Genomic DNA, 14,167 nt, shown 5'->3' on the forward strand with positions numbered 1-14,167 from the left:
AGGGGGATAAACATTAGTGAGGTCACTATTTGGCTTACTGAAATATCAGCTGTTAAGCCAGATAACAGTAAGAACTTAGAGCCAGTGATGGCCACTGCCACTTCAAGTTAGTTGGTTTATTCCTTCAGTAGATTTGAGAAATAGGAAAGAGTAAAATAGCTCACACCTGTTGCTCTGGAAAAACTAGACCTGCAGCAAACCAAACGTGGCAAGTTACAGCTGCTAAGGTTTTTAGGATTCCTCTTTTCCCTTTCATGTCAAGTTTCCACTATTGAAGAAGAACTTGGAAAAATTTTACTTCTGGAAAAGTAAGCTACATGTTTAATACATAGAGAAAAGTGTTGCAATACATTGGATTCCTATTCTAGATTAGCATCTAATATTATTTAAGCCATGGACACTTGTTATCAATTTTGCTTTAATACGCTGAATAACGAAGACAGCTCAGTAGTGCAAAATTTTCACATTATAGATCAGAATGAAACAAAGTATTTGAGGGCTCAATCACAGGGAGAAAAAATATAACTTGTCAAGTTAAGCCACACATTTTAAAGTTACTGGAGCACATGCTAACACTGCACACAGCACTGTACTTTAGTGGAGACAAAATGAACACTCCACAAAAAAAAAAAAAGTCAATATTAAGGCCATATCCTGTCACCATCCTGTGCAAGAATATCACTACAGTAAAAATGTTATGTTAGAAAAGACAATATAATGACAGAACAGGGCCTGGAAACAGACACTCAATGAAAACTAACAGGCTGTCTTAAACAGCAGCGTAACATTAGCCCATTTCAGACAAACAAGTATTAAAAATGTACTAGCACCATCAACTTTTGGATTAAAGCCCTTTATGGGATGAAAAAAAGTTTTAAAGCAGTGTTATAAATATTTTTTACAGCACTACACCTAAACGGCAGTAAATAGGTGTTGGGATTTGTTTTCCATATCTTTTAAGCTCAAATTTCAACAAAAATCCATGGACAAGAAGTGGCACAGCAATCTGAACAGGCCTCCTTCCAGGCAAAGGTACTCCATGTTCCAATTCTGACTTGAGTTTGTCCTCCCAAACTGTAGTGCACAAACAACAACACAAAACATCTTTGCAGACTTCAAAAACAGTACAAAAAAAAAAAAAAGATCATTATGAATCAGGATCTATCATTCCTCTATGCAATTTTAATTTCAAATGAAAAAAAAAAGCCAAAAAAACCAAACAACTTAGTGATATTGCCTCAAATTTTACCCGTATTTAAAAAAAAAAGAAAAAAATGAAAAGTCACTCCAAAACAGCTTGAACATCCTCAGCTATTAATGCTAGATTTCTTTCACTGTAGTGCATAGTTATCCTGACTCTTCCACTTAACTTGCTCTTACCACAAATACATCTTTGAGTATGACATGATTAAGTGTTTACCAGAAAAAAAAATGCTGATAATTGCACTTCGTAACCTCCTTCTCATTTCCCAGGAAAATATCAGTAAATATGAAACTGAACCAGTAATACCCTTCACAGACTGCAACCTTTAAAGAGCACCCATCCCCACACACAAAAAAGAAAACAAACCTGTCTGTTTCAGCTTACAATAAATACTGACAATTTCTTTGTTTTAAGACGTTTTCTCTAGCATCGGATCACCACTGAAATCACTAAGGCCTGTTACTGAAAAAAGAAAATTAAATAACTTTCTGAAGACACTGTGGATACAACTTAGCAACTACACATTCAAAATGCCGGCCTAAATCCCAGAGCCTATCTGGAGTCTCATATACTTTTTGCCATTGGTCAGTGACCTCATCATACTGATAGAGAGAATTCTTCCTGCTGGTTCTGAAAACGTGCTCTTCAACAGTGACTTGAGTAGCTCTGACAAACAGGTGGAGTTTGTTTTTGAGGAGTACAAGTTTTATGTATGGATTAATGGATTGATCACACGGGAAGTCTTTCTTTCGAGTCCACTTATTTTGTTCAATGTCATAGGCCTCTACGGTAAACATACGTTGATGGTTTCCACAGGTTCCAGCTATGTAGTAGATGGAGTCATTGTACACAGTTGCCAAGCCTTGGATTCTAGGCACAGTCATTGGAGTCAAAAACCCCCAATAATCCTTCTGAGGATCATAGCAGAGAAAAAATTCCCCTGGAAAGAGAGGAAAAATAAAACATAACTTACACTTTATTTCCATAACAGCAATTCTGCAGCTATTAAGTTTACAGTTATATTCTTCCACGTATTAATGTCTACAAACTCTTAAAAGCCCCGATCCTAGAACAAAAATCCAACATTGTCTGCTTTCTTCAAAACTCACAGAAATACCAGCAGCAAAAGCTACTCTGGGTTTCTATCCTAGCTGAAGAAAACCGAATTTGAAGTATACCACAAACACTGCGGTGGAATGCATATTTCCCACCTATTCTTTACTACTTTTAAACCATGCTTAAGAACTTGGGATAAAGCCTGTCCAAATTCCAGCCTTCAAGCATCCAAAGTATTTATTCTGTTCTCTGTTATCTTCATAAAGTGTAACCTACAGAAAAAAATCTCAGAATTCAGTACTTGAAAGTTGTTAAATCCGAGCAAATAATGTGTCTTGCACTACAGACTGAAGCTGTTTGTATCACTTGGCTGGGTTATACAGGTTGACTGGGTTTCAAAGGATGCCAGGTGAATACTTGCATGAAGCTGTGATTCATCATTAGTTTTGTGCCTGGACTATAAGGCATTTCTTCTGCTGACTGCACAGAGCAGCTTATGCAGATTGCAGATAGCAGAAGCTCAGATGACAGAAAGCTCATGCTCTGCAAACTTGGTAAGAAGAACATGGATAAAGATTACCTCGTCTTTTATGAAGCTCTGGGAACAAAGGGCTACAATTTGCCAAATATTAGCACAATTCAACTTCATGCCTATTTTACATGGATATTTTAAAGAATTTTAACTAGGCTGCACTCTAACCAAGCTCTTCAAATGTGACAAAGAATACAGACATAATACAATAAAAAGAATGGAATGCAGCTTAAGACATTAAGTCCTACAGGTAATGCATTTTCTGATTACTCACTTGTGTTCCATTGTGTAATCTCCTATGACTGATGCCTGCAACCGAGCTGGCATTTTAAGACTCATTAATCCTTACTGACTACTTCAAACTTATGGGTTTTCTCTACAAAAATTATTAATAGTTAACTTATTATAGACTATTAGAGTGCAATTCAGTCAAGGTTTTCACCTATCACACAAATAGGAAAGTTATTCATTTTCTGCAACACGGATTATTTAATTTGCTGGTTAGTGCAATGACGTGGTTTATTTATGCAAGCATTGAGTTGTCATTAAAACCACTGAAGCACAGAACTATTGAAACTAAGATGTGTAAACAAGATGCATTCTTATTCTATAAGTCGTAATGTCTCTCTAAAAATTATCTACTTTATAGTGGTTGCAAGAAACATTTAAAGGACAAACACATATTCTAGGTTGAAGACTCCTCAGTGTTCCTCTTCAATGATCTAAAGAGGATGTCTGACCCAACAGACTGAGAAAACTAGCAACAGTAACAACTATTTAGAGCCACAACAGGATCAGAAGTCATACCATGAAAGAACAAAACCTTCTATAGGCCCTGTGGAAGCCCTCCAACCTTGCTGAGTGGCAGGAGTGCAACGTCAAGAAGTCAGGTTGACTTCTGATAAATTACAGTGAGTTTACAGATCTAGGACCCAAGTTCTGAAAGTGTTTGCACAGGAATGGACCTTAGCAAAATAAAACTAAGATACTCCCCTGTCCAATCTTTCTTTCCACTTGGGAGTCTTACTACAATCTCATATACAGCCTCAGCACTTTTAAGCTTAGAGTGCAACGGGGTCAAGTACGTATAAAATTATGCATTTCATGTAAGCTACATAAATAAAGTAAGAAAGGGAAGAATAAATGATTTCATCCATTCCCATAACAATCCTTTTTGGAGTCCTAAAATATAATTACCAGTCTAAAAGAACTGCAAACATCTTTTCTGTCACACCACTTTCATCTGCATCTTGGCAATAAATCATTGAAGACATGCTTTTTTTAATCCTTACTGATTATTCTGATGTACCTCTCAAATATGGATATAAACACTGGTGGTACTAGAACTGTGCTTAAATCATTAAGTTAGGCATCAAAATGCAACAAGCTTGATCACTTACTGGAAGATGAGATGGAAAGACCACACTGTAATTCCCAACCAAATGAAACAAGCTAATTAGAAAAAGATCAAGCACCTTCCTTAATTAGCTAAAAAGCTAACTAACAAAAAGCAGGGTGGGACAGAAGGAAGGCCTACCATGGCTAATTCATTTTTTACAACTAAGAGACTCCAGGCATTTTCACAGGTTCAGCTAAATAAAATGTAAAATACTTTTTCATGACAACAGCTGTTCTTCAACATTAGTGCATTTCACCCAAATAAAGATGTAATACAGAATTTCCACCGTACAACTTAATACTGAATTGTTAGCAGAAACAGCAGTTGTGGCAGGATTTGATACAACTCAGTGACACGTGCCCAGGGCCCAAAAACTCAAGCAGTAACTTCATTCTTCCTTGCTCACTGCCCTCCCCAGCTTTTCTCCCATTCTACTGTCCTGAGCATTCTTTAGATGTCCCAGAAACTTGGGCTTTCTAAGGTGCTTTTAAGAGACAGTTGGCTTGAACAACCCCCACTTCCAGTAGAACACCATAAAGCCAGTCAAACCGCCTTACCCTGTAAAACATAGATGTTATCCTTATATTCCACAGCACTATGAAACTCCATTGCTACCGGCATTGGACAGACAGCCGTCCAACAGTTCTCTCTGCTGTCATAACACTCCACAGACTTGAGAGAGTTTCGCCCATCTCCTTCATAAACACGACCACCTATTGCATACAGTTTACCACAGCAATGAACCAATTTGCAGCCTATTCTGGCTCGCAACAAAGGAGCTTTTGGAATCCACCTATTGCCAGAGTGATCGTACATCCAGAAATCACTCTCTGCTCTGTGATCAATGGAGACCTCACTGCTGCTTGGTCTGTAACCACCCGCAATATAAATATCATTATCAGGAGATACAAGAATTCCAACCTCCCTCAAGTCATTTGGTGGCTTGCATAGTTTAAACACTCTCCCTGTGACCGAATCTAAACAAGGCACTGTTTGCTTCTTTCCTGAGTGTTTGTGGGCAGCATCAAAGCATATGATCATTTCAGAAGCAGTCATTCCAAGCCGTTGTGTATAGCCATTGGCACTATGTTGTCCCTTTTGTACACAGCTTTTGGCCATAGCCTGTGCAAACATGGGAGGGATTTTCTCTAAAAATGTCTCTTCCAATAGAGGCATACGGATGCATTTGGCAAATATTTCTGGAAGGTGCACTTCTCTCTTATTTTGTTCATGCTCAAACCACCTTATAATGCTGTCATAAACATGTTCTTCTTTGTCTACATTTAAGTCATCACTGTCGAGTATACTTATGAGCTGGTCTTTTCTCAACTGAAGAAACTCTTGCTCTTTGGTGACACTCAGAAACTTTTTACGAATGTAGTCTTGTGATCTGTCTTTGAGTTCCTGATGACCATAGTGATCAGCAAAGATAAACACCCCAATGGAGTTCTGTGGGTCCAAGTGACTGATCATGTATTTAGCACACTGGTCTTGTATGGAAGGGATCTGGAAGATACTAGCTGCAGTGAACAAAGCTTGAACGTTGGCCTCTGTCAGCATTACTCTGGAGGTATATGCATAGTTCAACACTAAATGCATTGACTCTGCTTCAACACCAACTATACGAACTTCTTTCTGGGTACTCTCTGTAAGGCCGCTAGTGAACATAGATCTACAAAAGAAAAATATTCAGCAGTTTATTTGCAATTACCTTCTAACTACAGATCTAAGAAATTATATGCCATACAGCTAACCCCAATACAGCTAATCCCAACACCTCTGCCCTTCTATGGGCACAAACGCATTTAACAGTGATGTTACACTGTTCTGCTCGGGAACCTAAACTTAAAATCAGTCCCAGACTTAATAGGTCAAAAATGCTAACTTGGAATTACTTCCTTAATTATCCCACTAATTCCATATAAAAGTTCATTCATTTTAAAAGCAAAGCTCTTGACGTATTCAAGTCATCACACTCAACTTTCAACATGTTATTCATATGCATATTCCAGCAGGACAGAATACTTAACTTTAACTATATTGTTACTGTAAAAAGATACTTACTAGGTACACTGTAACATCAATAGTTACATGGAATGTTAGTAAAGGTGTGCTTTTTTTCGGTCATTTAAGGAAAATCATTTATAATTCCCCTTTTACTCATCCCTAGATCAACAGACCACTGTACCTGAAATAAGGACTGATTGCAGCAAGAACATTTCTATGACAGGAGAATGTTTTCCCATGATCCACTTCCACTACAATATCTGTCAGTTGTCCTTCATCATACATGGTTTTAAGTTGTTGAAGAATACTGCAAGCATGGAAGGGGTCCATTCCACTGCTGACTGTGTTTGAAGGAGGAATCCCATTCACCGTTTGTGAAAACTTACTTGGTTCTACAAAGCAAAATTGAAACCATTTAAAACAGAAAAAGAGAAAGCACACGTGCAGAACAAATATTCAATGCAAGTTAATACTCCATATGGCCTTACTGTCATCATCCGTTAACAGCAAGTCTAACATTCCCAAGGGTGAGTAAATATATAAGGATATACGGGAGTGGGTTGAGTTTGTTTGAGCTTTTTTTTTTTTTCCCCCCTCCTTCCCTAGTTTACTAACTTAAAGAAAAAATACAGAGTATTTACATGAATGTCCTACTGGATATCTCTTGGGAGGTGTGTTGGAGGGAAGGAAGCATCATAATGTTTACTGACCTCTAAAATGGGAAGAACAAAGAATGCAGAAGAGTAGGACTAGCCCACAACCTAAATCACCAGTTCACAAGTCTGTATGCATGTACTTAACTTCACACCGAAACAGGAACCAGCTACTGACTTCCACAAATGATGACTAACAGAGTAAGAGAATGAAGAAACAGCCTTACAGTAAATATATAGAGCAACAAACCTAGAAGATGAATTCACATAAATCTGTATATCTAGTTACATGTTTTTATTTACCAGTGAAATGCAATTACCACTTAAGACTTCCCACGTGTGAAAGTACTTGCATATCATTGTGAAAACAAGCAGAGAACACACTCCTAAGTAACATGTGATATGCTTAACCAAGTAAATCCCAAAGTGAAAATTGAGTAATACCTCAAGCACAAAAAAACTGTTTCGTAATAGCAACAAGATTTTTACGCAACAACAACAAAGGAGAACTCAAAAGAAAAACATTAGGTGGTAAAAGCTGCAAATCAGGTGATGCTGCTGACTGCAACTGAGAACCTTCAAGAAATGTAGGGCAACACAAAGGGGAATAAAGGACAGTGAACAACAAGGACTGGGAGACAGAAATTTTAACACATGGCAACACACAGGAGCTACAGTTTCTCTTACTCAGACACAGTTTTGAGCACTCTCAATTAAATCAGTGGGGATCTGCTGGTCAGGCACATGTTTTCCTGGTAGGCTTAAGGCCAAATATTGTCAGTGCCTCTTCAAACTACTGTTAGAAGTCCTCAAAACACCTTTCCTCCCCCCTCCTCCCCCCCCAAGTAAGCCATAAATTCTATATTTAAGGACAAAATCTTCAACTGGGGGATTGATTGCAGTAACTAACCATCAGCATTCAAAAAACCAACTAGTCACAGGGAAAGTGGGGAACTCAGACCTCTTTCAGAAGTAGAGTTAGTGATAAACTTCCAAGGAAATACTTGGTACACGGTTGCCAACGTTTCCTACCTGGCCAAACCTTAATGTACAATAAGGCAGCGATACAGCTGCCGCTGAAGGGGAGTTTCAGTTACATTCTAACACTGAAAAGGTTCAAAATAGCCCCTCCCTGACCCTGCCAGTCACCCAGGCAATGAGCACATGCGACCAAGGCAGCTTCCAGCACTGATGGAATCAACCAGGAACGCTCACATCCACGTATACGCTTTGCTCTTTAACCCTTAACACCGTGCACCTCACAGATCTCACGCAGCCACTCTCACTCACCACCTCCGTCTCCCTATCACAACAAGCACCTTTTTCTTCTAATATTCTTCCCACTCACACCCCCGTTTTTCCCAGCACCCCCCAGGACTCCCCACGCTCACTCTACACACTTCCACACCACACTCCTCTCCAGATCAGCCCCCCCATCCCTCCCAGCCCCTCCCACTGAGACCCCCTTAAACCCGACTCCCCCAAACCCACATTCCCCCTCGCCGCACCCCAACCCCTCAGGCCTTACGGGGCCCCCCAGCTCGACCCCCACACCCTACGCCCCGGCAACCTTCCCCAACCGCACCGACCTCCTAACGCTGCCATTCTCGGGGCCCCAGCTCCGGCAGCGGGAGAGGGGGGGGGTAAGGGGGAGGGCGGCCCGAGAGGAAACGTCACCTGCGCCGCTTCCTCCGCGCCGCTTCCTCTTCGCTCGCTCCCGCGGAAGCCAACCCCCGCTCCCCGCACCACCCAACAAGAAGCGCGCTGATTGGCGGGGTGTTACCGAGGCCTGCCGGGTAATGTAGTGCTGGCGGCGGAAGGAGCACGGCTTCGGCCGCGCGGGGAATGCTGGGACTTGTAGTCCGCAGAAAGCGAATGGGGGCGGCCCGGGCTCTGTTCGTCGCCTAGCAACGAGGAGGCGGGAACTGAAGGGCGGCCATTTTGGGGCCCTCAGGCAGGGTCGTGAGGATGGAGCACGGCCGGGAGGGAGTTCGCTCCTCTTTGGACACTGCACAGAAATGGCCCTTCTGTATAATAATGATTCCAGTCCCTGCTCTGTCAGGCGTTGTGCTGCGTCTCTCCTTTTCACACTGACCTGCAGCTGCTGGCTGCAATTGCCAGCCCTCAAGGGAGAGCAAAGATGGCACCCAGCAGGCAGGGGCATCGGCTGCCATGGTCCCTGCTGTAAAAGCAAAAGATGGCAAGAAAAAAAAACCAACAAACAGGCAACAAACAAACAAACAAACAAAAACCGAGCCAAAGCAAACACAGTATTTGCTGCCTTCCTGATGCCACAAGGGCAGGGCGGAGTGTGGTCACGAGCCCCAGATCTTTCCAGCCTCTTACTTAGGAGCAATGCACAAACTCATGTTTTTTTCTGTCTTTCTGTAATGGTGACCGTGGCACACAGCCAGCCGTGCCCTGCGCAGAACGCAGCTGGGTGACCCCGGCAGACAGACCCCATCTTGTTGCCAGCGCCCTTTCACATCACAAGGCACCTTTCTGCCCCGAAGATGAAGCAGCTGACAGTCACCAGCTTTTTTTTTTTAGCTTTTTATTTTTTCTTTCTTTTTGGTGATTGGCCATGTCTGGCCGCTGGTTTCAGTTTTGATAACTGAGCCATTACCAGCAGCTTACTGTGGAAGAGGAATAGTGGAAAAATAGTGGAAGCGTTTTGAAGGACTGCGTATTTTTTTTCTGTTATAAATCTAAATAGATGTAATGCAACTTTGTGGTCCAGCTGTTTGCTCAAGGAAAAATAAATGCAAACAAACCCAAACCAATTTAGATAAGATTTTTTAAAGCAACATTTCCTTTTAGCTCTCAGCAACAATGTGCCACGGGTATATTACAGTGCTCTGATGCAGATGAGTTCAGAAGCAAAAATAGCAGTGCTCAGTGTCTTCTGACTGTTTCTTACGTGGTTTTGCTTTCACTTGCCATGGGTTGCTTTGCCCTCGTTTAGCCATTATCAGTGGTGTCCAGGCTGCTGTCAGTAATAATGCAATACAACACAGGAATGATGGGGGCTCTGATGAAGGAGGTGTGAAAGAAAATAGAACTGCACGTCTGCAAATCGATTCTGCAGTTTTCCAATTTCCCCATTCAGTAATGGCATGGCCTGTGAAATTGTCCCTAGAAATATAAAACTAGGGGACTCCACTCTTACCTTTTAGCAAATGACATTGCCTAATGCAGTTCATTTCCTTTGATGTGGACAGTGAGGCTGGGCTGGATTAGAGTTCAAAATGCAGAAGCAAAATGGAAAATGTTTTTTAATATAAATACTGCATTGAAATGGTATATTGGAGTGAAGTATTTCATGAAATAGCTGATCTTTGTAAGGTTCCTGTGAAGAAAATAAATTGCCATACAAACAGGTTTAGCTATTCATTAAGAGGCACTGATATCGATGCTTTCTCTTACTCTGAAATCCTTCTCAGGTACAGTAAATACACTGTCATGCACTCCCCTCTCAGGAAACCTTCATTAGCACTCCCTAGCACTAAGAAGATTTTGCACAGTGACACATCCATGGTAACCCAGGGACCAAACTTTGTCACCCAGGTCTACATACTATTTAACTGGCTTTCTTGGGTGCAAAACTAGAAGCACATTGCCAGTGCGGACTGCTCCAAAATCTGTGGCAATCGTGATGTTAAAGCTAGGCTTTATAAGCAGCGCTTGCATTGCTGTTTATACTCAAATACTATCATCAATGCTTTCAGAAATCACAAGGTTCCAAAAGAAAGGGAGTTCCAGCTCTCTTTGTTTCTGCTGCATTTATTTCTATCTCTCTTCTGTATTTTGCTTGGGAAGCAATACAAGCCCAGGATTTGAGCATGGAACTAGAAGTCAGAACATTGGAATTTTGTCTTAGCACTGACACTAATTTACTAGGTGTCGTTGATCAATCATTTGATTTCATGGATTGTGGCCACCCAGAAGACAGTAGGGAGTTGTGAAGCCTTTTAAGATATTTTGACATAAGTTTCTTTATCAACGTTGTAATAATTTTTTATATGGTATTTTGTTTGGTTGACTGTAGATCTTCTGTCCAGCAATCCATTAGAACTCCTGGTATAATTTAAGATGTTGCATGAACACAAAATGTCCTGAAGGTTAAGATACTAGGATACTTTCTTTTATGCTTTCACACCTAATTTATCATTCCTGCAGATACCTCTTGAAAGAATTACAGCTGAAAGTATTTGGAGAAAGTGCTTCCCATTTGATATTCTGAAAATTCAAATGTAAGGATTAAATAATATCGACTGAGAAAATGCAGAATCCAAGTCTGCTTTTTATAAGTGATTAGAAACATTGCCCTCCTTATGAACTCTGAGCTGGCTCTGCTTGTTCTGGGATTCTTGCCTTTGGAATAAAGAATGTCTTTGTCGCGAGCCCAAGCAAGAAAAGAAGAAGGAAAAAGTTTCAGGAAAGAATGAACAAAATATTCACTTTTTTTTTTTTTTTTTTTAGTTATTTTTCTTCCAGATATTTGAGAACTTACAAGGGACCAGAAAAAAAAAAATAAGTTTGAACAATGAAGTTATTGAAAAAGTTTCCCTTCTTCATTACATCTGCAGAACAAATTAATTAGAACGTTTTGGTTCATCTACCTTCAATGAAGGGACCAAGAAAACGTCCCATCTTCAGCAAATTTTGGTTTGGGTCATCTGATGTGTCAGTGCTGCACAACAGGAGGTGCAGAAAGCAGGTTTGGAGGATCTAGTTACTGATACAAAACATCAGATAAGATTTTTCATTTTTTTTTCCCCTGAAGACCAAAACAAAAAAAGACAATAAATGCAACCAGCCCAAAATTTAAAGAAAAACGTGAATTCAGACAGCTTTTTTTAAAAAACCTGCTTTTATTCATATTAGTATTTCCATTTTGTAGACCTTGTTGAATCTCAGTTTGTAGGAAGACAGTGCAGAACCCTTCTTGCCTTTGTTTTTGGCCCTCCCCAGTGTGGTGCTTTTCACTGAATGGTGGGAGCCATCACGAGAGTAAGGACCTTCCAAATGCACAGCGTACCCCAAACGAGGGGAGCCGGGATTGGCAAAAGCTTGGCAAGGCTTTCACAGCAGCATTTTGAACATTCCTTTTTTTTTATTCATGGACCTCCAATTAAAAATTACAAAAAATAAAAGCCAACTCCCAGCAAAATGGTTTAAAATTGTTTAACTATAGAATTGAAATACAGTACTAGTAGAAATGAACAATATTACTTGCCCTCTTCAAAATATGCCAATTCGAACGTTGACAATTGCTTAGCTATTTGTACAAGTTAATTTGTGCTGTGGATCTGTGAGAAGTAATACACCTGACACAACTGCACTCTGAGAAACTTTCATATTTTAATTGGAAAAATCTCGGTATTCACTGAGGAACAATCTAACCTTGGAAAACAATCTTTTCCCAATTTGTCTTTAATGCATAAAGCACTGCTCATTTTCTGCAGCTCTGTCACCGACGGGCACATTAATTTGGTTGCACAATAATTTAATACATCGATGCATTGATTGAAGCAGAGAGTTTTTATTTAGCGGTTCCAAGGAATAACACATTTCTTGCAAAATCTTTAAAAGGGCTCTTCTTGCTGCAGTTTAAGTAGGGGGAATCACAGATCATGAGGGGAAGTTGCCCTTCAAAGCCAAATGATCGTTCCACGCTGAGCACAGTGGGCATTACATCAGAACAGAGCGAAGACTGGCAGGAGGCAATTAATGGGGCAGATACTGGAGTGTCTTTTCTGATTACCCCATACTGTACTGTGGATTTGGCCTCTCTGAGACAGGCTGGTAGAAACAAGAACCCTAATGAGATATGGCTCTGCTAATGTCAAGAAGTGCCACTTCCTAGCAGCAGGAGCAACTTTATTGAAACCATCTGTTGTTTTGGAAGATGCATATGCGCGCACACACACTTCCTCCTCCCAGAGTGTTTAACCTTTCTCTTAAGGCTGACTGAAATCGTACAGCTAATCCCTCCTTAATCTCAGAATGACAGGCCCTACTGTTTTCAGCAAGTCCCAGCAGCTACTGAAAACCTGGATGGCTGGTGGTGTTTAAGTGACGTGACAGTGATGCATTCTGGAGCAGTCACTTTGGAACAGAGTACCCATTCATCCGCTGTCACTGCAGCTTTGTGAGGCTTGGGTACCTGCACAGAGATGAGAAATCCGTACTGTGCCAGATCTGCTCAGCACGGGGGACAGGAAGGAGATTCTTCAAGTTTGGTCCCAGTGAGACCTCCTCCTCAGCAGAGATAACCCAACAGTTATATCAAAGGAAACAGCCTTGGTTGTGTTACAGCAGACTCAGAATATGACTTGTGCTATAATTTGTCAGTTCTGTAAGCATATTTCTGTGATGTTTCCTCCTTAACACTGCTAGGACCCCAGAGCTTCTGGCAGCTGTGCTACATGGGCAAGCTTCAGCTCCAGCTGCAAGCAGAAAGCATGGCAATTGTAACTGCAACTGTAGGAGACGTGGCAACAGAGAAGGAGTGACTTCTTGATGCTTCATGTCTCCACTATCCACGTTTGCTCCACTGTGTGTGCTTGTTATGAAGTCCTCCAACGGGTGAAGGAGGAGCCCCCCAAAAAACAGTTCAGTGATGGCCTGGCCAGCTCCAGCAATTAAGAGATGGATCTTCATATAGTAATATTAATGTTAAAAATCCAGATGCCACTGAGAACACATTTCAGCTGCAGGAAAGGTGCAGATGCTCCACAAAGAGTGCAAATGGTTAATTTTTGCTCTCTGCTTTCTCTAAACTGCCTCTTCTGCTTCAAACAAGCAGAGAAGACAGAGCAAATTAGTTTTCCTTCCAAGCTAGTGGAGCTGGCAGAGCTGCAACCATACTTGTTTGTTCTAAGGAGAAATACAGTAAACTCAAATCACTCAAAGCCATTCTATAGCCCCTAGCAATCCTGAACTTACCACTCAAACCGCTTTGTTTTCTACTTCTTTCTCTCTACAGTAATTTTTTCTTTTTAAAAAAGAGCTAGAATATGGAAAAGTCGATCTCTGGAGCCACAACTGGAAGGAACGTCTCTCTTTCCATCATACTTTCAACCTGAAGAACACAGGTAGCTTAATATACAGGAGCCTTTTTTTTTTTAATCACTTCAGAGGCCCATTTGAATGAAGAATCTAGTACTGCTGAAGCAGGTTGGTTTTACAGACTCAGCCACTGAATAGGGAAAGGTAGCAACAAACAGGCCTAAGGTAATAGAGAGGTTTGGGTTTTTTATTTGCTTTTAAATAAAAGTCCCTGCATATTTTTAATGGAGAAGAATCAATGT

The 14,167-nt window shown here is 40.8% G+C and overlaps 1 protein-coding gene across 2 annotated transcripts; it reads right to left on the reverse strand.

Annotated features, from left to right (window-relative positions):
• Nucleotides 1–401: 401 nt before the first annotated feature.
• KBTBD8 (kelch repeat and BTB domain containing 8) lies at nt 402–8,572 on the reverse strand. 2 transcript variants are annotated; one of them, XM_042823726.1, is made up of 4 exons: nt 8,529–8,572; nt 6,380–6,590; nt 4,749–5,863; nt 402–2,144 (listed from the first exon to the last, which is right to left on the reverse strand). In XM_042823726.1, the coding sequence occupies exons 2-4, from the start codon at nt 6,526–6,528 to the stop codon at nt 1,681–1,683; spliced, it is 1,728 nt and encodes a 575-aa protein (XP_042679660.1). In that variant the 5' UTR covers nt 6,529–6,590; nt 8,529–8,572; the 3' UTR covers nt 402–1,680. The 2 variants fall into 2 exon arrangements, with proteins under 2 accessions (XP_042679660.1, XP_042679659.1); XM_042823725.1 differs by lacking the exon at nt 8,529–8,572 and adding an exon at nt 8,441–8,510.
• Between the last annotated feature and the right edge of the window lie 5,595 nt (nt 8,573–14,167).

Source organism: Centrocercus urophasianus, unplaced genomic scaffold (genome assembly GCF_019232065.1).
Source record: "Centrocercus urophasianus isolate 14NV4802_14NV808 unplaced genomic scaffold, USGS_Curo_1.0 seq_22, whole genome shotgun sequence".
Lineage (NCBI taxonomy): Eukaryota > Metazoa > Chordata > Aves > Galliformes > Phasianidae > Centrocercus > Centrocercus urophasianus.

What these genes read in the sequence shown, in the direction of transcription:
- KBTBD8 (XM_042823725.1), bottom strand. An exon ending in GCAATCAGTCCTTATTTCAG is followed by an intron (nt 5,864 to 6,379) that starts GTACAGTGGTCT and finishes TTTCTTTTGTAG; the next exon opens with ATCTATGTTCACTAGCGGCC. An exon ending in TAACATCTATGTTTTACAGG is followed by an intron (nt 2,145 to 4,748) that starts GTAAGGCGGTTT and finishes CTCTCTTTCCAG; the next exon opens with GGGAATTTTTTCTCTGCTAT.